At 32.2% G+C, this 24,901-nt stretch overlaps 1 protein-coding gene, 3 non-coding genes and 1 pseudogene across 6 annotated transcripts; 3 read left to right on the top strand and 2 right to left on the bottom strand.

Annotated features, from left to right (window-relative positions):
* Positions 1-1,740: 1,740 nt before the first annotated feature.
* On the bottom strand, positions 1,741-1,820 carry TRNAL-UAG. The gene has a single exon. It is a non-coding gene; the product is annotated as a tRNA-Leu (tRNA).
* Positions 1,821-13,300: 11,480 nt separating this feature from the next.
* On the top strand, positions 13,301-13,380 carry TRNAL-UAG. The gene has a single exon. It is a non-coding gene; the product is annotated as a tRNA-Leu (tRNA).
* Positions 13,381-14,712: 1,332 nt separating this feature from the next.
* Positions 14,713-14,839, top strand: LOC114189281 (annotated as a pseudogene).
* A 1,363-nt stretch (positions 14,840-16,202) lies between these two features.
* LOC114189331 lies at positions 16,203-16,363 on the top strand. Its single transcript, XR_003605635.1, has one exon. It is a non-coding gene; the product is annotated as a U1 spliceosomal RNA (small nuclear RNA).
* A 6,543-nt stretch (positions 16,364-22,906) lies between these two features.
* On the bottom strand, positions 22,907-24,809 carry LOC114188973 (disease resistance protein RLM3-like). Of its 3 annotated transcripts, none has more exons than XM_028077661.1 (5): positions 24,707-24,809; positions 24,007-24,501; positions 23,749-23,833; positions 23,557-23,658; positions 22,907-23,322 (listed from the first exon to the last, which is right to left on the bottom strand). In XM_028077661.1, the coding sequence occupies exons 2-5, from the start codon at positions 24,492-24,494 to the stop codon at positions 23,137-23,139; spliced, it is 861 nt and encodes a 286-aa protein (XP_027933462.1). In that variant the 5' UTR covers positions 24,495-24,501; positions 24,707-24,809; the 3' UTR covers positions 22,907-23,136. The 3 variants fall into 3 exon arrangements, with proteins under 3 accessions (XP_027933462.1, XP_027933464.1, XP_027933463.1); XM_028077663.1 differs by having other exon boundaries at positions 24,007-24,417; XM_028077662.1 differs by lacking the exon at positions 24,707-24,809 and having other exon boundaries at positions 24,007-24,145; positions 24,317-24,698.
* Between the last annotated feature and the right edge of the window lie 92 nt (positions 24,810-24,901).

Raw genomic sequence — 24,901 nt, 5'->3', positions numbered from 1 at the left:
CAATTTTTTTCACTTACCCTTGTTAAAGAATATTTATCCTTGACAAAGTTTTCCGTGAATCAAGGATAATTCATGCATTTGTCAACTATCAACAATAACATCAAAAGGACTTTTGCACATATCTCACAAAAGTTATAATGTATACAACATATTGGAGACAACTCGTATTAATATCATGATAATCAATTCCACTTATTACTACATCAATTTTAGTGTATCAAAATATTTTACTAGAATTTGATTCATCTACAATGAGTAAAATAAAATAAATCATCTCAATCACAGATGAGAAATGTATGCATATGTATGCCCTATCAATTATTAAGTTTACTAATTTTACTCTCTAAGTTGAATGATTAATTTTTTAGATCTAGATCCATTTTACTCTAACTAGAAAGCAAGAAATTTTTTTGAAGATAACATAATTCCTTTACAAACATGTATACTCTCCACTTGTACCAACTTGACCATTGTCTTATACATATGTTACTTTGCACGAGTATAAAGCTCCTTCGATTTTTATAAAGAATTACAATTACAGCCAAAATACATCAAGAAATTGTTATTGCCAAAAAACTAATAAATGTTGAGTTGGTGAGAAATAACAAGTGAATACTACGTTATTCATAAGATGTAGGAGGAAACAAGGTTATATAATTACACACTTGTATACTCTCCTCCTGTACCAAGTTGACAATTTTCTTATACATATGTTACTTTGCATGAATACAAAGCTCCTTTGATTTTTATAAATAATTACAATTACAACAAAAATACATCAAGACATTGTTATTGCCAAAAAAAAAATGAATGCCGAGTTGGTGAAAATAACAAGTGAATACTACATTATTCATAAGATGTAGGAGGAAACAAGGTATTTTGATGCTTGCATGGTTTCACAAATTTTTGAAAATCATAAGGTTTTGGGAGGCTAAAACCAAGGTACTAGTAGTGACTAGTTTCATAGACGTAAAGTTCTTGTGACAAGAATTGTGGTATCTTCAGAACTTTTGCTTTCTACTTGTAGAAAAATGGATCTAGATCCTCTAAAATGATCCATTCAACTTAGAGAGTAAAATCAATAATGTTAATAGTTGATACTGCATTCATATTCATATACATAAATTTCTCATTAGTGATTGAAATGGCTTATACCATTTTACTCACTTTAGATGAATTAGATCCTAGTAAAATATTTCGATACATTGAAACTAATGTAGTAATAAGTGGAATTCATTCTCATTCTAGTCCCATGGGTTATCTCCAATGTGTTGTATACATTATTATTTTTGTTAGATTTGTCAAATGCATGCATTATCCTTATTCATGAAAAAGTTTTTGGAAGATCGTTTCCTACTCATGGAACTTCAGTTAGGTGTAAAAACTAATTAATAAGAAGGTATATAACAAAAGTGTTGTTTGTTGCCCCATAGAAGGCTAAAAAGATTATGGACTAATGGATTTTTTTTTATATTTAATGATGATAAATTGCCACCCTTGAATCTCAAATATAATTCCTAGTCCTTATGATAATCATGTTACTTACCCTTTTATTTAGAAGTAATGCATCCATTAATGAAGCTATTATACTTTTTCCAATACAAAACTAAGAGACAAGATAAATTAAGGTGATTTTTATTTTTTATTTATATTAAATATTTTTCAAAATAATATAATTTTCCCTACCCACAATATATGAAATGGAGGTGCATATAGGGTAATCAAAGAAAAAAAAAACCATGACAGCTGTGGGATTTGAACCCACGCCCTTTCGGACTAGAGCCTAAATCTAGCGCCTTAGACCACTCGACCAAACTGTCCTTTGTTATTAATAATTGGGCTTGTAAATTTTATATTTTATTTAGTTTTAAACATAACAAAATAATTTGCACTTACTTTATTAAGGAAGAAAATAAAGAGACTATGAATAAATTAGATTACATGATATTAAATGGGACATGTTTTTCGCAATGGTGCAATTTAAGTGAGATATTATCCAAATTGGCAAGTTTTGAAAAAAATTATGTACATGACTGAGTCCTACTTGCATGGCATGACTTATAACTCCTCAAATTGAAGTTGTGTTTAGTCAAACATAACTCCCGTGTGTTGTCATCGTGTTCACGACAAGACACTAAGAAATACATCTTTTGAAAACAAGAATGGAGTTGTCACCATAATTTATCAAGAAAAACTACGAAAAAACTACATAAAAAGTGGAATCCGACAATAGATTTAGGTTTGTTCTAAGATGGTCCCTTTTAGTTGTTAAAATATTTTTTCTCCAAAAATCAAACACATTTTTTTATATTTTTTATTAAAAAAAATATTTATGTGGATCTGACAAGGATTGAATTTGCTCCAACTTAGTGTTGTTCACAATAAGAAATAGGAGTTATGTAGTTCTTTATTAAAAAACAACTATTTTTGAAATTTTAATATCTTTTTATAATTCGCCCTGTAATACCCCTTTCGTGTTGTCACATGTAAATTTTTTCCTCCTTTCTAACCAACGAAAATACTATGATACCATTCTATAAATAGGAACTTCATAAATACTTGTCCAAGTTCATTCAAATAAAACCTCACAAATACCAAAAACATCTATAAAGGTTCCTATTACAATTCTTTTAAACCACAAACATTCAAAGAAAAATTCAACATAAAAGAAACCATTTTTTTTTTCAAAAGCTTTCCAAAAATCCCAAAGTTCTCCTTAGCACATCTCCTCACACCTATGCATTTGCACCAACATCTATGACAACATTTGCTCCCGTATAACACTCACATTATATGATCATCGCACAAACACAACAATGTAATGCAACTCACCTCATGATCACAAATGTGTTACATAAATTTAACCAAGTCATATTACCACCAAGTAATATCAATCAAATCATATTAGCACCAAGTAATATTGATTTAGTATGTCATTTTCTTATATCTTACCACTATCACAACGGTCAAACGAAAGAACAACGTGTTATCGATCAAATGTCGCAAATTTAGCTCAATCCAATGGTTAACGATCCGAAAAACTCAATTTTACCAAAATTGAGCAGACCAGAAAAATAAACACTCGTCGAATACAAAAAACAACGTTTTGGCATATTAAAATGAACATGTTTCAATACAACCAATTCTCTAGAATACACAACAAAAATTTTGATCATCCCACCATCAAATTAATTGAGCATAAAATCATTCCCATATTCAAAAGTTCCAATTCTATGTGCTTATTCATTAAAATTGATACAACCTTCAGAGTTCAAATAATAAGGAGAAAAAAATACACTGCACTTGTAATCCTCTTAACATTGGACTCACTTACCTTATATTCACTTAATAAGCATTCTTCTATTAAATCAAAATTATACTCACCACTTAATATTAACAATTCAGCACGTAATTATTTAACCTAAACAACAAAACTATAAATTTTCCATAGAGAATAGCAACCCGAAACCACTTCTTATACCCTTATAACATCATTCCATTGATCATATAAAAAAACATCAATAATTAACATATAGTCACAATTTAGTACCTAAAATTATATTTCCATTGGATATTCCACTCATAATTATTAACTCCAAACCCAAACTGACCATTAATCCAAAAACTCAAAATTTAATCTTGCATTATAATTTCCTGTATTTATCATGAATAGAAAAATTGCAAAATCCATATAACCAACGTCACAACCATTGAGCGTCCCTTGAGAATCGTTATCCAATAATACAACTCATCATTCACTAAAATTCCATTTCACAATCCCATTATCATTATTTTTCCCAAAACCCAACTGTGCAAAACCACGTCACAAAATTTCCTTCCATTACACCCAACAATAGTCCACAAAAAAAGTGTTCATCACCACCACTTTAGAATATCAACATTTCGATCAGCCAATAAGAACAACAATAGAAAACATACATTGCATCCACAGTAACATCTCGGTCGGATATACTAATTTAAATAATTAAAATAGGAAATAAGTATAAAATCGCATTTATGGTAACTCATTTTCCCAAAATGCGGGAAAGTTTAAAACATTTATTATACCGCAATAAACCAAAATTAACAAACTATAATTGTTGATTACAAATTCCAAGTCTGGTAAGATAAAGGTTTACAAAATGTTTAAAATCCATAAAACAAGAAAACATCATAAAGGCTTTTCCCCAAGCTAGCCCCTCTTTGAATCTATGCTTCACTAGCAACACCTGCAACATCATCTACTCCCGTCTAACACATTACACGATCATCACCAAACACAAGCAGACAAGATGAGCTTAACAGAATAAAAGTACACTACACAATATAATAAATAATCATTCACTATTCCAAATACATCTAATACTCCCAAGTCTCACAACATAATACACCATTCCCTCAGAACCAACTAGTTTCCTTTCCTACGCCCTAACACCTCTTGGAAGAGAATTTCTCCCATTGCGAACCAACGCGTCGTGGAAAAACAAGCAACAACCCTTACCTGTTCACCAAAACCCTAGTAAAAGTATTACTTTCCTTAGGACTTACAAGCAACCGCCCTTGCCTGTCACCAAAACCCAGCAAGAGCATAACCTTTCCCTGTTCACACAAAACCTGGTAAGAGTGTTGCTTTTCCTAAGACTCACAAGCCACAATCCTTAATCCTCAACTTCAAAAACTTCCCCCGGACGCATCTTGATTCTACACCCTTTGATGATTACATTGATCGATCTTTGCTACCACGAGTGTCTACTCGTCCCTCTGACTACAAACCACCACCTAATAGTCCACACGCGGGAATAAATTTACCACGACCACGATCCACGACACGAAGTGGAGTTCCCCAATACGAACCACAATTTGTATTTGTCCCATGACTACCAACTCGTCAGCTAACACTAAGGAGGGCAATCTTCCGAAACCCATCCGTACAAGCCACAATCTCGCACACTCCATTGGACTTCCAAAACCACCAGGCTACAACCTCGAGTGGCCACATGTTACCCCAATAGAAGTTGCACTCGTAACTAGGCCCCCAACAAAGCATCGCATCAAGACCTCCATTTAAATTTGTGTAGAATCCTCCTCACAATCCAACTCTCCACCCAAAACTGCTTGGCACATCACTCGGGCATTATGTTTCTCCCAAAGCTTACTTGCACCCACTATCGCCTAGCGGCTTACCCTGTGCCGCCAGGTGCCACACCAATAGTGTCAATGTTATTGGTTCTTGGCACTTCAGAATAGGTTCTAATGAACCTACTCACCTTACACGCAATCTAGAACACCAACAACATGTTGATACATATACCAAAACTCCATGCACATTCTACAAGTCATAAGAATCAAGCACATATACTTTTACACAAGGATTCATGCATTTATATCCTGCCAATACTTGGTTTAATACGAACCATTCATGTTGTAACTGAACCCAATATGCACCCAACTGATAACGCAGTCGTCAAACGATCAAATTAATACTACTTATCTATAACAACTTTAGTATTGTTAAGAAAGTAGTCAACAAAATAGAAAGGGTAAAGTAACCCAAAGTCGTCTCCCAACGAACACAGAATTGAGTTTTAACAAATCAATTCTTATAAAACTATACAAAAGAGTTAGTCAAATAAAATAATAAAAATATGAGAGATAAAGATAAAAAGATAAAATAAGATGAAAATAATAGAAAAGAAAAATAGGTTGATTCCACTACTTTTTCAAAATAGGATTCATCACTGGTTTCTTAAAGATTATTGTTATTAATTTCTTGTTGAAAACTTCACATTAATCAATGTAACTTCTCAATTAATTTGTTGGCGTCCTTACTTTCAACAAAAGTAACTTCTCAATCAAAAGCAAGAACTTTGTAGATTAATCTTAGTAAATTTAACCAAAGTAACTTCTCAATTAAATATTACTAATCCTAATCATGTCCATTCTTTTACCTCTTATATCTAATCTAAGTTTTCACCTTTAATAAAAGTAACTTCTCAATTAAAATTTAAAAACCCTTGTACTCATACGATTGTTATGTTATGTAGATTTAACACCATGCTAACTTGCTACAATGTAAAATTCATTACTTTTACTAAATTAAGAACCAAAAGACATAGATGAAAATAAATCTCAACAAGAATCAAAAGAACAAACAAATTAATTGATCTAACCTCAGAATCCAATTAAGAAATTACAATGGAATCAACCCAAGAAGTTTAGCATTCCATGGAATGCAAAAGTAAAATAAAAATAGAAGAAGAATGGAGAGAAAAAGAGAGAAAGGAAACGAAATTAGGCCCCCCTAAGGGTTCCTAAACTCCGAAGTCCCGAGCTTTTTTTCTCTGCTTCCCCCTTGGTCTCTTTATGTAGGACTTGGACTAGGCTTTTCTGTTGCTAAAATCTCTCAAATATATTTTAAAATAAAGATAAAGATAAATATTCAAAGATATATGGAGAGATATAGACTATTTTACAAATATAGTTGGTTGATGATATTAATATCTAATATAATTAAATAAATTAATTGCTTAAAGATATATGATAAATTATCACCAACTAATATTTGTATTAGTTTTCTAAATCAGCCATTTTGAGATCTGATAGTCCAAATTTGTAGAGACATCCAAAAATATCAACATTTGTAGTTAAACCCCTCTTGTTTGATGAACTTTGACCAGAATTTGCCCAAAGTTGACTGTTTGACCATATTTAACTCTTTGACTGTCCATTGAGAAGCTGACATGTGGCATTCCTCTCTTTCTCTCTTCTCCCTTAGGGTTTCTACCGCAGAATGAATTATGATCGTTATTGTTCATGCTTGGAGGCACTGGAGGAACGATGCAAAAACGCTGGTGCAGGTGCGTGAAGCTTGGTTCACGTTTTCCAGATCTAATTTGGACTACACAGTTTATTGCAGTGCGATTTCCGTGTGTTAATCTCGTGTTCGCGTGCTGGTCTAGGCGCTCATGCAGGTTTCGCGTTTTCTGCTCCAACAAAGGTGTGCATGGTTGTGATGGTGGAGTAGAGAGCAGTGTTGCTAGCTGTTGCATATCCTATGGTGGTCGGCTCATAGACTGTTGCAATTTCTGCAGATGCAATTTCGTTAGTTAGGGTTTTTATCGAAGGTTCATCAATGGAGGTCGACGACGGCTATCATGGTCGTTGTTCCCGAAACTGGATTTATGTAAGAGCCGAGAAAATTAAATAGTTATTTAAATAATTATTTAATTATGGCGGGTATTAGAAACATTTAAGTAATTAATGTGAGGAACTATGACATGGAAAAGTATTAGCTCAAGTGGTTGAGAGTACTTTATTGTGTGTGAGGACTTGGGTTCGAGTCCTATGTGTGCCACTTGGGTGTTATTTAAATTATGCGTTTTTGTGTGTTTATATATTGAATGCATGGGGTGATGATAAATTCCTAGAATTGTAGGAGTTATAATGAAATCTGGATTGGTTGAATGGTTTGGCCTTAGTTTGGTATGTGCATGGGTGTGGGTTCAAACCTTGTTGAGAACTAAATAATTTCTTTTTGCCAATTTTTCCTTTGGCATGAATGTGAAAAGGTTTGGAAAACCTAGTAGCCAAGAAGGCAGTCGTGAGTGCTGGAAAAATACACTGTGAGGGATATTGAGTAGACATTAACACACACTTTTATTGTAATTTTCGTTTTAAAAGGTTAAGTGAAATTAAGGGTGGAATAAATTAGAGTGAGAGAGGATAATTAAGGGATTAAGGGTCTGAGACAGGGGAGTGCATACGGAATCACAGACTTCTGGGCGATTGGCACGAATTATAGAGGAGAATTGGAGTGGGAAACCATTGTGGAAGAGTGAGGCAAGAGCAAGGGTGAGTTTGAATTAAAAGTCACGTGCAATCCGTGTTTGGAGCGAGGATCAGAGGTTAGGGGAGCTGGAACCGAATCCTTTATTTCTTGTTTTTATTTGTATGAAATGTATGAGAATTTGAATGTATGTACTCTGCTATTTCATGTATTTTCGTATTTTCTGCAATTTTCCAGAAATCGCCTGGCGGGTGATGAATCACCGCCAGGCGACTCATCTTATTTCTAGGTAATTGGGGGTTCTGGAGACGAAACCGCCTGACGGCACGGGCTTAATCGCCAGGCGGTGCATGTTAGAGTACCCAGTTTTTTGGGTTTTATGAAGGGCCTAGCGGTGACGAATACCCGCTAGGCGACGCAAGCCACTTTTGGCTCGATTTTGATGTTTCACAGGTTCTGGGAGGTTTGTAATCAAGGAGAAATTGCTTTCTAATATTTATGAATGATTAAACATAGTATTTCATTGGAAATTCGTGGAATTGGGGTTTAATTGAGAAGAAGATTGCATGAAGGTTATCTTAGGGTTGATGAATTGGGGATTTCAAAAACGACACTAATCTAAATGGAAAGGGTGAATGAATTCGGGTATGGGAAGTGTTAGAGAATGAATTGTAATCCTAAAAGATGGAATCGTATCCTATAGAGTCATAAATTGGTTGAACTCAGAGTTGTTCTGAAAGGGTTGAGATTCGCAGGTGCAAAGAAAAATGTTGGGGTTCCTGGAACAGCAGGAACCGCCTGGCGGCACGTTGGTTACCGCCAGGCGCCATATCAGTGAAGCGTGGTGTCTGATTCATGAAAAACGCTGTTTTCCGTACTTTTCGTGGAGCAGGAACCGCCCGGCGCTAGTTCATGCCGCCAGGCGCCACCGATTTTTCTGGTCTGCGCAGTTTTTGTAAAATTGCCTTTCCCGCTTCGTTAACCGTCCGATTTGGGTGAAATTTTGTAAGGTGTTTCACAACATGTTGTTCTTCACTTTGAACGGTGGAGATTCAAATTGTATGCCTGAAGAGGGAGATATATGTCACTCATGATTGGTTGTTGAATTCCCTAATAATATGATTACTAATGGATGATTAAGTGTGATCAAGTGCTGGTATGGCCTTGATTGGTGAATGTATATATATATATATATATATATATATATATATATATATATATAAATATATTGATGCATGATTGATGAGTATGTTTTTGGTAGTGCTTGTTGAGACATGTTGAATATATGAACCTATATATGTTAGCTCGAATGTAAGATGTTATAAGTGTGGGAATAAGGCCACAATTGATGATATCACTATGACCGAGTGTTGCATGATCATGACGGGTTTTGGAAAAGTTTGGGAACATGATAATCATACTTTAAATGTAATGGAATTGTAAGCATGCAAAGGGTTGGGAAAAATGAGAAGGGGAAAATAAAGTGTGTGTTGGAATTGGTTTAAGAGGTAAGTATATATGAATTATAAAAGAGAGGAATGTGTGCTTATACTTGAAAGATGCATATATGTTGTGATGTTGTAATTTGGAATATATGAATGTGTATGTTGATTTCTAGATGTTTGAGAATTAAATGGTTGAATTCTAGGAAATGAATTAGAGTACCTAAAACCAGTAGTGTCACATTACTGGTGTAGCGCCTAGCGGTGTAGACTGAACCGCCAGGCGATAGTATGAAACAGGAATGTCTTATAAGTTGTGGCGCCCGACGGTGATGTGGAATCGCCAGGCGGTCTGTACTGCCATTTTGCCTAGCGGTGCTTAGGCTACGCTAGGCGATGGTGTAGTGGTAGGGTGCATTGTGATATGTTTTGCATGGTTTGTGGTGTGGGTCCTGGTCTGGGATATGCTTGATGTTGTCATGAGCAGGTAGGTTCATGACTGGTGATGAACAGGTTCGTAGAGTTGGACCACGAGCGGGCAGGTTCGTGGAAGCATTGGAATCCCTAAGACCAGCTTGAGTATATACCTTGTGTAGGGTGGTGTGCTTTGCTTGTTTTCTTTATCGTGTTGTGAAACTTGGATCAGGGGATGCTGTGCCATGAGCGGTTAGGTTCATGGATGGTGGTGAACACGTGATGATATGAGCGGGGAGGTTCATATCATGTTACTCTCGTGTGGGGATACGAGCAAGGTAGGTTCGTATGTTCCGTGCTCACACTTGAGAGATGCTGCGTGCGGGGAGGTACGTAGCTAGTGGATCACGTGTGTTGGACTACGGGCGGGTAGGTCCGTAGAGTAGCACTGCGAGCGGGGAGGTTCGTAGAGGTAGGACCACGAGCGGGTAGGTTCGTGTGAGCATCATAAACCCTGAATTCGAGGCTAATTATTTATGTGTTGTGAAGGTTGAAAAGCCTTGGGGATTAAGGTCTGGGCCAAGAATTAACTAGAATAAAATAGATGGGTGTATCTTGACTTTTTTTATTAACTTATATGTTAATTATTTATGAGCTCACCCTATCTGCTTGTGTTTGGCGATGATCGTGTAATGCGTTACACGGGAGCAGATGATGTTGCAGGTGGTGCTGATGAGGCATAGCATCGGAGAGAGGGTTAACTGGGAAAAGCTTTTACTGGAGTTTTACCGTTATTATTTTTATGAAATTTGTAAATAGTGTCTTACTGATTTGTGAATTTGGATACTGTATTGGAGTTTCATAAATTATGGATTTTTGGATAACATCCGATTAATAAATGTTTTAAAATTTCCCGCGTTTTTGGGAAGCGAAGTATAATAAATTATGTTTTCATCGTATTTCTTAATTTTTATTACTTAAATTAGTAATATCCGACTGGGATGTTACAATTTACATTTTGGAGTGTTGCACTGGTGTTTAACGAAATTGCATCCATGGTTGCTACGATGGAAAAGATAATGCATTCGCTGCTGCAATGGCTGCTACGGCTAGTTGGTGTGTTGTGAACGCGAAAGGAGTTTTGAAATGCAGATGTGTGGAGGCGCTGCTACTGCAATGGTGATTGTTGGTCCGTGAGGTTGTAGGAATGGTGTGGAACTGTTGTGCTCTCCGTGTAGGTGGTGTTTATGGTGGCCAACGTTGTGCGTTGCACTGGATCGCAATGGCTCCGCGAAAAACAGGAAGATGTTTCTGAACCAATTTGATGCGTGTTGTTTCTTTTTGAGAAAATTGTGAAAGTATTAACTTTTTACTAAGTGAAACTTTTAAACAATATGCCTCATAAGAAATCCATCAAAAATCCACCGTTGCGATAGTGGATAGATATAAGAGAATGACATACTAGATTGATACTAGTGGGTGGTAATATGATTTGATTGATATTACTTGGTAGTAATATGACTTGGTTAAATTTATGTAACACGTTTGTGATCATGACGTGAGTTGCATTACATTGTTGTGTTTGTGCGATGATCGTATAATGTGAGTGTTATACGGGAGAAAATGTTGTCATAGATGTTGGTGCAAATGCATAGGTGTGAGGAGACGTGTTGAGGAGAACTTTGGGATTTTCTGAAAGCTTTTGAAAAAAAATTGGATTTCTTTTATGTTGAATTTTCCTTTGAATTTTTGTGTTTTAAAAGAATTGTAATAGGAACCTTTATAGACTTTTTTGGTATTTGTGAGGTTTTATTTGAATGAACTTGGACAAGTATTTATGAAGTTCCTATTTATAGAATGGTATCATAGTATTTTCGTTGGTTTGAAAGCAGAAAATAATTTACACTTGACTAGGGATGACAACAGGGCGGGGCAGGGACGAGTTTCGCTATCTCATACCCATCCCCGTAGAAAACATTCATATCCATCCCAATCCCCAAACCCAACGGGTATCAAACTTTTGTCCCATCCCCATCCCCACCGGGTACCGGGTATAATCTCGTACCCATACCCGTACCCGTTTTCTTGCTACTCCAATATTAATTTTAATTAATTTTTATAAAATAATAAAAAATTATGGTAATGGAAAAATAATATTATCAAATATTCAATATTAGAGGATGATTGTTTCTTCAATATCAAATACTTTTAAATAAATTATAATTGTTTACATTTTATATTAGAGTATCAAATAAAATTTCATGAGGATCAAAACATTTATTAAATTTGCAAACTACAAACATTAATGAAACAAAGTTGATAAAATTTAAAAATATAAAAGGAAAACAGATATTTAAATTAAAATATATTTTAAATTTTTGTTTACTTCAATTGATAAAAATTCTAATGAATCTATTTTTTATACACTAATAAAAGTTATAATACATATCTTGATCAAAATGATGCAAAGAACAAATAATAAACATAATAATAAAATTTTGACATAGATCTTGTATCTTTTGAACTTCAATGTATGTTGGATGGTGATAAAATAATATTCATGACAATTACATTAAATTTTTATATTGTAGTAGATAAAAGTTATTTATACAATTATAGTGAAAAATTACAGTATGATTGATAATGAGTTAAAAAATAAAAAATAATTAGATAAAATATATTGAAATGATATTGTAGATGATGAAAATAAACAACAAATAAAAATATTAAAAAAATATCAAATGTGTGTCTTAGAAATAATTTGAGAGACTATTGAAAGAAATCACAAAAAAGAAAATGAATGTACAATTAAGGGTATGGTAAGATAAAAAAAATACCTTAGAGATCTAAGAAAAGTTTTCAAATATCAACATACATACTTAATGTTTGAGCAATAACGAAAAATGTATGGGAGATGCGAATGAGTTTCATGACAAACCAAATAATTAGAAAAATAAAAAATAGAAAGTATATATATATATATATATATATATATATATGGTTACTTAATTAATTATGAATATTTTAATAATTTAAACGGAGACGGAGATATGGCGGGGACGGGTATTATGGCGGGGATATATACATCCCCATACCCATCCCCATACCCAATTAAAAAGTCGGGGATTCCCCATACCTATACCCATACCCATACCCAGTCAGTGCAAGGATTTCCCGTCAAAACGGGGACTGGTTCGGACAATACCCACGGGGACGGGTTTATTTGCCATCTCTACACGTGACAACTCGAAAGGGGTATTACAACGCGAATTATAAAAAAATATTAAAATTTCAAAAAATAGAAAAGACTTCAAATTTTAAAAATATCAATAACCATAAAATAGTTGTTTTTTAATAAAGAACTACATAACTCCTATTTCTTATTGTGAACAAGACTAAGTTGGAGCAAATTCAATCCTTGTCAGATCCACATAAATATTTTTTTTAATAAAAAATATAAAAAAAAATTGTTTGATTTTTGGAGAAAAAAATATTTTAACAACTAAAAGGGCCCATCTTAGAACAAAGCTAAATCATGTAATCTAATTTATTCATAGTCTCTTTATTTTCTTCCTTAATAAAGTAAGTGCAAATTATTTTGTTATGTTTAAAAGTAAATAAAATATAAAATTTACAAGCCCAATTTTCAATATCAAAGGACAGTTTGGCCGAGTGGTCTAAGGCGCTAGATTTAGGCTCTAGTCCGAAAGGGCGTGGGTTCAAATCCCACAACTGTCATGGTTGTTTTTTCTTTGATTACCCTATATGCACCTCCATATATATATATATATATATATTATGTTCTCTTTTTTTTCTCTCTTTTACATCTACCAATAATACAAAATGCAAAGAAAAATATTTAATATAAATAAAAATCACCTTAATTTATCTTGTCTCTTAGTTTTGTATTGGAAAAAGTATAATAGCTTCATTAATGGATGCATTACTTCTAAATAAAAGGGTAAGTAACATGATTATCATAAGGACTAGGAATTATATTTGACATTCAAGGGTGGCAATTTATCATCATTAAAGAAATAAAAAATCCATTAGTCCATAATCTTTTTAGCCTTCTATGGGGCAACAAACAACACCTTTGTTATATACTATTAATTAGTTTTTACACCTAACTGAAGTTCCATGAGTAGGAAACGATCTTCCAAACAATTCCATTTTTTCTGACATCATTTTCAAATTGCACAAAACTAATATCATTCTAAAATATATTGATGTGAAATAAGTGCTTAGAAAAGAAAAAGAAAATGTGTTTTTTTCCCTTCCCCTTGTTAAGAATATTTATCCTTGGCAGAGTTTTTCATGAATAAGGATAATGCATGCATTTGACAAATCCAACAAAAATAATAATGTATACAACACATTGGAGACAACCCATGGGACTAGAATGAGAATGAATTCCACTTATTACTACATTAGTTTTAGTGTATCAAAATATTTTACTAGGATCTAATTCATCTAAAGTGAGTAAAATGGTATAAGCCATTTCAATCACTAATGAGAAATTTATGTATATGAATATGAATGCAGTATCAACTATTAACATTATTGATTTTTCTCTCTAAGTTGAACGAATCATTTTAGAGTATCTAGATCCATTTTTCTACAAGTAGAAAGCGAGTAAAAGTTTTGAAGATACCACAATTCTTGTCAAAAGAACTTTACGACTATGAAACTAGTCACTACTAGTACCTTGGTTTTAACCTCTCAAAAAGTTATGATTTTTAAAAATATGTGAAACCATGCAGGCATCAAAATACCTTGTTTCCTCCTACATCTTATGAATAATGTAATATTCACTTATTATTTCTCATCAACTCAACATTCATTATTTTTTTGGCAATAACAATTTCTTGATGTATTTTGGTTGTAATTGTAATTATTTATAAAAATCGAAGGAGCTTTATACTCGTGCAAAGTAACATATGTATAAAAAAATGGTCAAGTTGGTACAAGTGGAGAGTATACAAGTGTGTAAAGTCCCACATTGTTTAAGGTATATAAAGTAATGAAAATCAAGAGATATAAAAACAGAAGTGTGTACATAGGTCCAACATACTTACTTGGACTAAGGTAGTGACTTTCATTGCACTCTTAAGGTATATTCCCTTAAGGTCTTCTAAAATGGTAGAACCTACATCATAATTTGTGGAAGTGGAGTTTGCATTTGCGCAACTCCTTCATTGTAGCTCAACATTTTCTACAAAAGCAAAAGCAAGTGAGATTACTATGCACTTTAATTGACATTATAATGTCTAAATATTATGTATTATCTATTTCAAAAGAACTTTGGCCACAATGAATACATAAAATAAAATATAGTGTGTGAATTTCAAATAAATGTTTTATCTTCTAATCTATTAGAGTGAAATGGAAGTATAAATTGGAATAAATGTATAATTAATATACTACTAAGTGATTATCTTTTAATAACATAGATTTTTATTCATTTATTACTGATTTTATATATAAATTTTTGTTGACCTCTCAGTTTCGAGTTTATTTTATGCAAGTAATCAATATAGATAACATCATTAGAATTTAGGTTCAGGTTGAATAAAGGTACACTTAACTTTTTGAAGTTAGTTATCGAAGTAGTCCTATGAATTTGTTTAATGGTACGTAGAAGAGCAAAAAGAACATTAATATATTTTTGGGATATATTCATTATTTTTACATATCTAACTCATGATATCACTTTTTTTTATCACATTATATTATCTACAATTGATATATTCTTCTCTTATTGTTTATTTAGCCTTTTGATCTTGTGTCTATATGTTATACTCGGTACATGTTGTTTCTGGTTTGATTGGTGGAATACCGAAAATTTTATATAGGACACTTATAAGTTTAGCAACAAAATGTCAAATCATGAGTTGAAATCCACAGGTTATAAAGATTTAAAATTTGTATATTTATGTGTTTTCATTATTTAGCTTTTAGCTCTGAAATATTTCTTATTCTTCAAAATTAGTCTAGTTTATACACAATGATTGCATTTAACGTGGAAAATGTGTTTTCTTTTTCTCATGTAGATCATGAAAATCTTTTTTTTAATCAAATCTAAAATCGTTATTATGAATTTAATTAAAAAAATAACCTTCAAAAGCAGGAAAAGAAGAAAGACATGCACTTTGTTTGTTGTCTATGTTGGTTTCAAATTCTCATTTCATAGAGTGCCATGTTAAGTAATTAATTATTTTACAACAAATTCAGTCATTTCTCTTTGAAATATTTAAGTTTGTAATCCCACGATAAGATTGAACTTTGCAGCTGATGTATCATAAATGAAGAATCATTTAATCATTCTATGGTACAAGTGCAAGGTCAATTTTCTCTATATTTTGTTGTTACAAGTTGGTGTTTTCAAATAGTTTATTATCATGAGCAGGAAGTAAGGTATGTTAATGTATTTGGTGGCAGAGGTGATTAAGTTAATGAGAGGTTTGTTTTCAAAGATATTTGGAGTCCTACATCACTGAAAGAGTAGTGAGAAGTGTGGAACTTGTGGTACAAAAGAAAAGTGTGAATGGTTATACAACATACTTACCTGGACGAGATCAATGGGTGATCAAGAAGGCCCATGGTCTAGGACAGTAACTTCCATTGCACTTGGGAAGGGTGCTGCTCTAAGGTCTGCTCAAATGGCAGAGCCTACGTCATAATTTGTGGTAGAGGGGGTCTGCGTTCGCGCGATCCCTACATTCCAGTCATAAGTTTTGTTTTGTTTGTGAAATTTAGGTTTATTGCAGTTTATCTATGATCTTAAGTGTTGCGTTGTTTGTGTAGTTCACGTTTTCCCACGGTCTTTAAGTTCTTCTCTATTTTAGCATAAATCTCTGTTTGTGTTGGTTCACTCTATGTATGTTGTTTTTTATCTCATTTTTTGTTGCTTATATGCTCTTCTAAGTGGGATTCTTATGTTCCTGTAGTCGCCAATTATTTCATTTGATAGTACTATCCGATTTAACTATTCATATTAAAGGTTGAAGGTTAATTTATTGTAGTATTCACATTGAGTTATTATTTTTTATTTTTTTATAGTTTCTATATTTTATTAGGTAAGTTTTGTTCAATTATTAAAATCCAAAATCATTAAACCTTACAATCATACTGCATACGAGGAAGTGCATAATCTTTCTACAACAAAAAAAACTATGCCAGACAAGCATTATATATATATTACACTCATGTATAAACATGTGGCATAAAGAATTCTTACCTTTTTAGTTATTTCTTGAAACACAAGGGTGGATGTGAGAGACATGTTAAATTTGTCATTATATCATAATTGGCTTATTTATGATTTATTTATATAATCCTACAATTATGGTATATTAGAGGTGCAAATGTAGGAGATAACTATTTAAAACTTGATTTTTTTCTAATAATGTTATAGAAAAGAAAAAAGTGAATTCTGGAGTTAGTCGAATAATTAATAAATATTTTTTAGAATTTTAAAAATTTAAAATAACATTTCAAATAATTTTTGGCGGTTTTTGATTATGAAAATATGATATATTTTGTGGCCATTTTTAACAGTAAAAATATGACATTTTATATGTAGGATTTTAACCGTAAAAATATGACATATTTTGTGGTGGCTTTTTATTATCAAAATATGATATATTTTTTGTCGATTTTTAACCTTTAAAATATGATATATTTTGTGGCGGTTTTTAACCGTTAAAATATGATAAAATATATTCAAATTAGACTACATTTTGTAGCAATTTTTAACCGCTGTTATTTTTTTTTCCTTTTCTGACAACAATACCCGTAGTTAGAATATTTTTGTCATAAACTATTTTTTATTTTTGTAACTGTGATGGATAACTTTTATTTTGACCATAAAAAATTTCATTTGTTTTTTGTATTGATAGTCTTCTATTGTTATTTCAAAATTATTTTAATAAATACTAATTTTATATATGATAAGATGTATAAAACAAATGTTTTTCTCAGAAAATTAAATTAACGCAATAATATTGATATATGTTTACATTATCATCTCATATTGTGCATTTTGTAAAACTATCCATCTAATCACTCGCACATCGTTATATTCTAAATGGCATGAGTTATAAAAAAAAATACTAAAATCTTAAAAAATAAAAAGGACTTCAAATTTTAAAAATATCTACATACAAATAACCTTTTTTTTTAATAAATAACTACATAATCCTAATTTCCGATTGAATGAAAACACATTGAATTATATTGCTTGTTTGAATTTTAAAGAAAATTAAATATTTTTAAAATTAAATTAATCTTGCAGGTTTAATTAAAGGGGTCATATTAAAACAAAACTAAATCTAGTTTCATAGAACATTTCTTATTTAGTTTTTTCATAACTTTTCTTGATAAAATATGATGACAATTCCTTTATTCTTTTTTTTTCAAAAGTTGTATTTCTTAGTGTCGTGTCATGAACACAATGATGACACACTGGAGTTGTGTTGACTAAACACAACTTCACCTTAGGGAGTCATAAGTCGTGTCATGCAACAACGACTTACTCATGTACATAATGTTTTCAAAACTGGTCCATTTGGATAATATCCCATTAAAATTGTACCACTATGACAAACTTATCCCATTTACTATCACCTAGTCTAATTTATTCATAATCTCTTTGCTTTCTGCCTTAATAAAGTAAGTGTAAATTATTTTGTTATTTAGACCGATTGTATGATTGAGAGATGGTAAATTTGGGCCGGTTGTGACAATTTAATTCATGATTACATGACAATGCAAGACTTCATGAGTATCCAATTCAATGCATAAATCTAGAATTGAGTGTAGAATAGTTTATGTCAAAATTGTAAAGTTGATGAATTGATCATGTCTGATATATTGTGAAATGTGCCAGTCTAGTAATTTTGGTCATGTAAAATAGTTTATATTGCGTGATGACCATATAAAATACTTTTATGTTTTGCATATTTCCTCCAATTTAGAGTACTCTTATGTTTTTTTCTCTATAAAACTTTATTGTGTAACTTGTGAGGAGAACGATAATACACAATTCATATACTATGTAGTTGTTTCGCTTATATATAAAATTTCAAAAACTTTAATATAATACAGTGATTCTATTCAACTGGGTGTTACATTTATGGTTTTAAGATTTTATAATTTTATAAAATAATTCTTTTACACTGAAATAAAATTAATGCACTAGTATTGATATATTGTTTACATTATCATCTCATATTGTGAATTTCGTAAAAGTTTCAAGCATAGTCGTTCACACTACGTTATACTCTAAATGGCGTCAATTATAAAAAAGATATTGAAATCTCAAAAAATAGAAAAGACTTCAAATTTGAAAAATATCAACAACCATCAAATAGTTTTTTTAATAAAGAATTACATAATCCTAATTTCTTATTGTTAATGAGATTACGTTGGAGCAAGGTCAATCATTGTTGGATCCACATAAATATTTTTTTAACAAAAAATATAAAAAAAATTTGTTGATTTTTGGAGAAAAAAATATTTTAACAACTAAATTAATTTTGCAAGTTTAATTAAAAGGGACCATCTTAGAACAAACCTAAATCTAATTTCGCATACCACTTCCTATGTAGTTTTTTTGGTAGTTTTTCTTGATAAATTATTGTCACAACTCCATTCTTTTTTTAAAAGATGTCTTTCTCAATGTGTTGTCGTGAACACGGTGACAACATATGGGAGTTGTGTTTGACTAAACACAACTTCACTTTGGGGAGTCATAAGTCTTGCCATGCAAGCAGGACTAAGTCATGTACATAATTTTTTCAACACTTGCCCATTTGGATAATATCTCATTTAAATTGCACCATTGTGACAAACTTGTTCCATTTAGTATCACGTGGTCTAATTTATTCATAATCTTTTCATTTTCTTCCTTAATAAAGTAAGTGCAAATTATTTTATTATGTTTAAAAGAAAATAAAATATAAAATTTACCTAAAGTCATGCTTATGATTTACATCTACCAAGAATACAAAATTTAAAGAAAAATATGTAAATAAAAAATAAAAATCTCCTTAATTTTATCTTGTCTCTTAGTTTTGTATTGGAAAAAAGCTAATAGCTTCATTAATGGATGCATTACTTCTAGATAAAAGGGTAAGTAACATATGATTACCATAAGGACTAGAAATTATATTTGAGATTCAATGGTGGCAATTTACCATCATTAAATACAAAAAAAAAAAAATCCATTAGTCCATAATCTTTTTAGCCTTCTATGGGGCAACAAACAACACCTTTATTATATACCTTCTTATTAATTAGTTTGTACACCTCACTGAAGTTCCATAAGCAGGAAACGATCTTCCAAACAATTCCATTTTTTCTGGCATGATTTTCAAAATGTGCAAAACTAACACCTGTCTAAAATAAATGGTAAAATTACTCTTTTAGTCCTTGTATTTGTCAAGTAATGTCAAATTGGTCCTTCAATTTTTTATTGTCTCAATTTAGTCCTTTTGTTGTAAAAATGATTCAATTTGGTTGTTGCCGTTAATTTTGACCAAACGGTGTTAAAGTCAATGCCAAATGTCAATTTCTGTTTCTTTTTAATTTTTTGATTTTTTTTTAATTTTTTTAGTTTTTACACGTGTCACTTCACAATTGTGTCACATGTCAAAATGATTCAATTTGGTCCCTATATTTGTTTTTAGTTTCAATTTAGTTCCAATTTTTGTAAAAATGAAGCAATATTGTCTCTCCATAAATTGACACTCAATTTACTTTTTGTATAAATCTTATGATGACATTCTTACTAAAATTGACATTTTTATTAAATATTTGTAGAAATATTTTTAAACAAGCTTGTAGTGTGTATGTGTATGCAAGATTCTTGGGGATGTTTTCCTGGTGGAATATCACACCATCTTTGACTACACAAATCTCCAAGTTGGGTTTGTTGAAGTTATGTTGCAAAATAAGCTTCGAATACACTACAAGAGGAGTTTCAAGATAGTGATGAGATATATAATGTTAAACTTCATAAGAGAAGATTTTTAATTAATAGCAATGAAAGAATATTAGACCATTAAAGACTACTATTCTAGGTAGTTAGATAAGAGCCTATGGAGAAAATATTCTTGACAAAAAGATCGGTAAGAAAATTTTAATTTCTATTTCCTAGAAATATAATGCAACCGCAACCGCAATTGAACAAAACGAAGATTTGGCTACACTGTTAGTAACACAACTTATGGGCTATCTTGAAACTTATGAACAAAGATTGAAAATTTGCGAAGAAGACTTAGCCGAAAATGCCTTCAATCAAAACTAAAATTATCGTCTCGGAAAAAAAATATGAAGGAAATAAAATTAGAGGAGAAATTTCTAGAAATAAAGAAAATTCTAGAAGCTTATCTATGACCCGTCAAGGAAAATATCCTCCACGTGGCATTTGTCAAAAGAAAAGTCACTTGGAAAAATGGTCGACACCTCAATGTCAACACTACAAGAAATTTGGACACATGGAGAAAATTTGTTGCAACAAAAATCAACAAGCAATTTTTTCTAAATAAGAAGATAATTAGCAATATCTTTTTTATGCACGATACTCTAACAATCAAAAGGGAGATGGTTCTTGAATAGTGGGTGCAGTAATCACATGATTAATGATCCAGGCATCTATAAAGAAATTAATAACTCTATCAGAGTTCACGTATGATTGGGGAATGGCACAATGGTGGAGTCAAAAGGCAAAGGCACTATCATGGTGGAGACTAAGGAAGGAACGAGACTCATCAATGATGTCATACTAGTACCCAAGCTTAAAGAAAATCTCTTAGCATTGGCTAACTGATGGAGAAAATTTGCTACATACATGTTCCTAATTAAAGAAGCCACAAGCTTGAAGACAATTAAGACTATATGAAGAATGTTCTTGGGATATAGTACACAGTCAAAAGGTTAGTCGAGATGTTGAGGTTCATGAAAATTCTTCTTGGAATTGGAAGAAGAAAAAATTGTTAAAAGCAACATTTTAGTTTGAGTACAACAATCTTAAGAAAAAAAAACTCAAGAAGAGACTAAATATTTAGGTACACTTTCTCCACCTCCATAACAACAACAACAACAAGATTCTTCACTAGAGTCCACTCCAAGACTTCTAAGATCTTTGGTAGACATATACGAAACTTGCAATATAGTAATGATTAAACCTAACTGTTGTGAATTAGCATCAAAGCAAGATGTATGGGTTAAGGATATGGAATAAGAGATTAAAATAATTGAGAAGAATAACACTTAGGAGTTCGTAAATTGTCCTCATGGAAAAGACATTATTGGAGTGAAATGGATATATGAAAAAAAATGTTCAATCTTGATGGACCTATACAAAAGAACAAGGAAAGATTAATCGTTAAAGGCTACTTATAACAACCAAAAATCGACTACAATGAGACATTTTCTTTAATTTCTCACTTAGATACAATTAGAGTTTTAATAGCTCTTATAACACAAAAAGGATGAACATGAACTGGATGTCAAATCAGTCTTTCTAAATGGAGTGCTCGAAGAAGAGATTTATGTTGAACGACCACAAGGCTTCATCAACAAAGGAAATGATGAACGAGTTTAAAGAAGACATGGTGAAGACATTTGAGATGACTGACCTTAGCATGATAAACTATTTCCTCAGTATAGAGGTGAAGCAACAAAAAGAAGATATATTTATCTCTCAAAAGAAATATATTGAAGCTCTATTGAAAAAGTTCAAGATGTATGATTGTGTAAACCTGACACTACTCCATTGATAGTAAATGAAAAGCTACACAAAGATGATGCAGCACAAGAAGCAGATGCATCACACTACATGAGTTTAATTGGAAGTCTCCTATATCTCAGCCATATGGCCAAAAATTATGTATGCTACAACTCTGTCAAGATTCATGCAAAAGCCAAGTCAGATTCATTAGGAGTAGGAAATAGAAGTTTAAGATATCTGTAAGGCACAAAGTAGTTTGGTATATGATACAAAACTATGACTAACTCAAGAATGATCGGCTACGCCAATATCGAGCATCAAAGAAGCAAGTAATTGTGGCACAACCAACAACAGAAGCAGAGTAAGTATGTAATAGCTACTGAAACCACGAGTCAAGCAATATGGTTACGAAGAATACTTGAAGAAATGGGTGAACCACAAGATGGACCGACTATTATCTATTGCAACAACAAATGACAATAGCAATAGCTAAAAATTCAGTCCATTTTCAAAAAACAAACACATAACCATTAAATATCCCTTCATTCGAGATGAAGAGGCAACTCAACAAATTCAACTCTAGTATTGCACAACAGAAGATCAAGTTGCAGAAATATTTATGAAAGTGCTACCAAGAACAAAGTTTGAACAACTACAAACTATTTCTACTAGTAGTTCTATTTCTACAATGGTGAGACCCCATTAATTCCAACTAAAATAGAGAATCTGATGGAAAAGAGGCATTGGAAAGTGCATTCCTAGCATTCCCCTGCTAAAAAAAATGTAAAAATATAATAGAGCATTCTATACCTTAAGCATAGTCTTTTAAGATAGATTAGACCTACTAGGGAGGTCAGATAAATATGTACACCAGGTTCATCTTGCTCAATCCATTCAGTCTCATCGGAACCAAGAACATGTAACCTCATGGCCATATCCTTCAACTATTCAGTGCAAGAAACAAAGACATGTAAGATTAGCCAGACCAGTTCTCATACATCCACACTATATACTCAAGAAATAACTAAAGAAAGCATCACTAGGGATAAAATGTACTTGAATAAGGGTTTTCACTAGATATAGTTAGGTTATTTTAAATGAAAAAAAAAAATAAATGTTACCAATCCTCTATCTGTGTACGTGAGAGATTGTAGCTCTTGTAGGAATATAGTTTCTACCTGAGAAGTAAGTGACTTGATCACTTTCTCTACTGCTTTGCATTTAGCACTTTCTTCAATTGCAATTGCTTGAAGTTGGGCTTTCCGTGTAAGGTTTTCCACCTGAAGGGAGACAAAAAATTCACCAGCCTCACTACAAATAAATGAACACGAGATTTCATCAATCTGTTTATGGTGTTCCTCGATTCTTACCCATCCTTTACATTGGTTTCTGCATCTAGGAGGCAATTTTTCCAAAACATCTTTAACAATGTCCTTAAGTAATTCAGAGTCAGTCCTAGCATATGAAAAAGGAAAACAAAGAATTACATCATGAAAACATAACTACACAACTATCATGAAAGGTGTTGCACCACAACAATATGCTTAATCTAGAAAGGAATTAGGTAAACATAATCCAACACAAAATAATGTCCGACTAATTTGCACACTCTCAATTCATTTTGTTACCTATAATTTTGAGAGCTCCATCCAGCTAAGTTGGCTGCTTGAGTGAGAGCAGTTTTCCATTTTATGCAGTTGGGTTCTCCTTCATGTTTTACAAAGCTCTCCATAAACCTCCCAGTTTGGTTCCTGACATGGGATGGATCTGTGTTGTAGAACACTGGTATTACAATTTGTCCCAACTCTTTCTTGTAATCCATAATCTTTATGAGTTCATTCAAGCACCACTTTGAGGAAGCAAAATTCTCTGAAAACACAACAATAGATACACGAGAATCTTCAATGGCTTTCATCAGTGCTGCTGAGATTTCATCACCCTTTTCAATATCTTCATCTACATAGGTTTCCACTTTCTTTTGCACCAAAGCCTCATAAAGATGGGTGCTGAAGTTCCTGCGTTTGTCTTTACCTCGATAGCTTATAAAAACATCATATTTTTTTGTACAAGAGTTAGAGGAAGAAGAAACAACACTCATAATTCTCTGCTCAACCATCTTGCACCTGCAATGAGTATAACACTACAATTGAAGAGATAGAAAATGTTTTTATATTTCCCTTTGTTCTTGACACTTCTCCTCAACATGAGCATAGATAGAAGAGAAAACCAGAAGATACCAAATTAACCATATCCATTATTTCTATTCAGAGGTAAAATTGAAAACAGATCACAGTTCTTATGGGAGAGAATGAAACAAAGATTATTTACCTGAGCACAAGAAATTCTGAGATGCAAGAGAGAATAACTAGACTCTTTTACAACAATTAAAGAACTAGAAAAATGAATGTAAATAAAATGTCCATGTGATGCAAATTTCTAAGAAGTACCGTAAAAGGGTTCCAAGTGGGGTCCATTGGTTCAACATTGCTTTGAGAAAGTGTTTCATGTCTCTTCACTTTTGAC

Source organism: Vigna unguiculata, chromosome 6 (assembly GCF_004118075.2).
Source record: "Vigna unguiculata cultivar IT97K-499-35 chromosome 6, ASM411807v1, whole genome shotgun sequence".
In the NCBI taxonomy this organism is placed as follows: Eukaryota; Viridiplantae; Streptophyta; class Magnoliopsida; order Fabales; family Fabaceae; genus Vigna; species Vigna unguiculata.
Note: the sequence above shows the minus strand (reverse complement) of the source record. Positions and strands in the feature narration are given on the sequence as shown.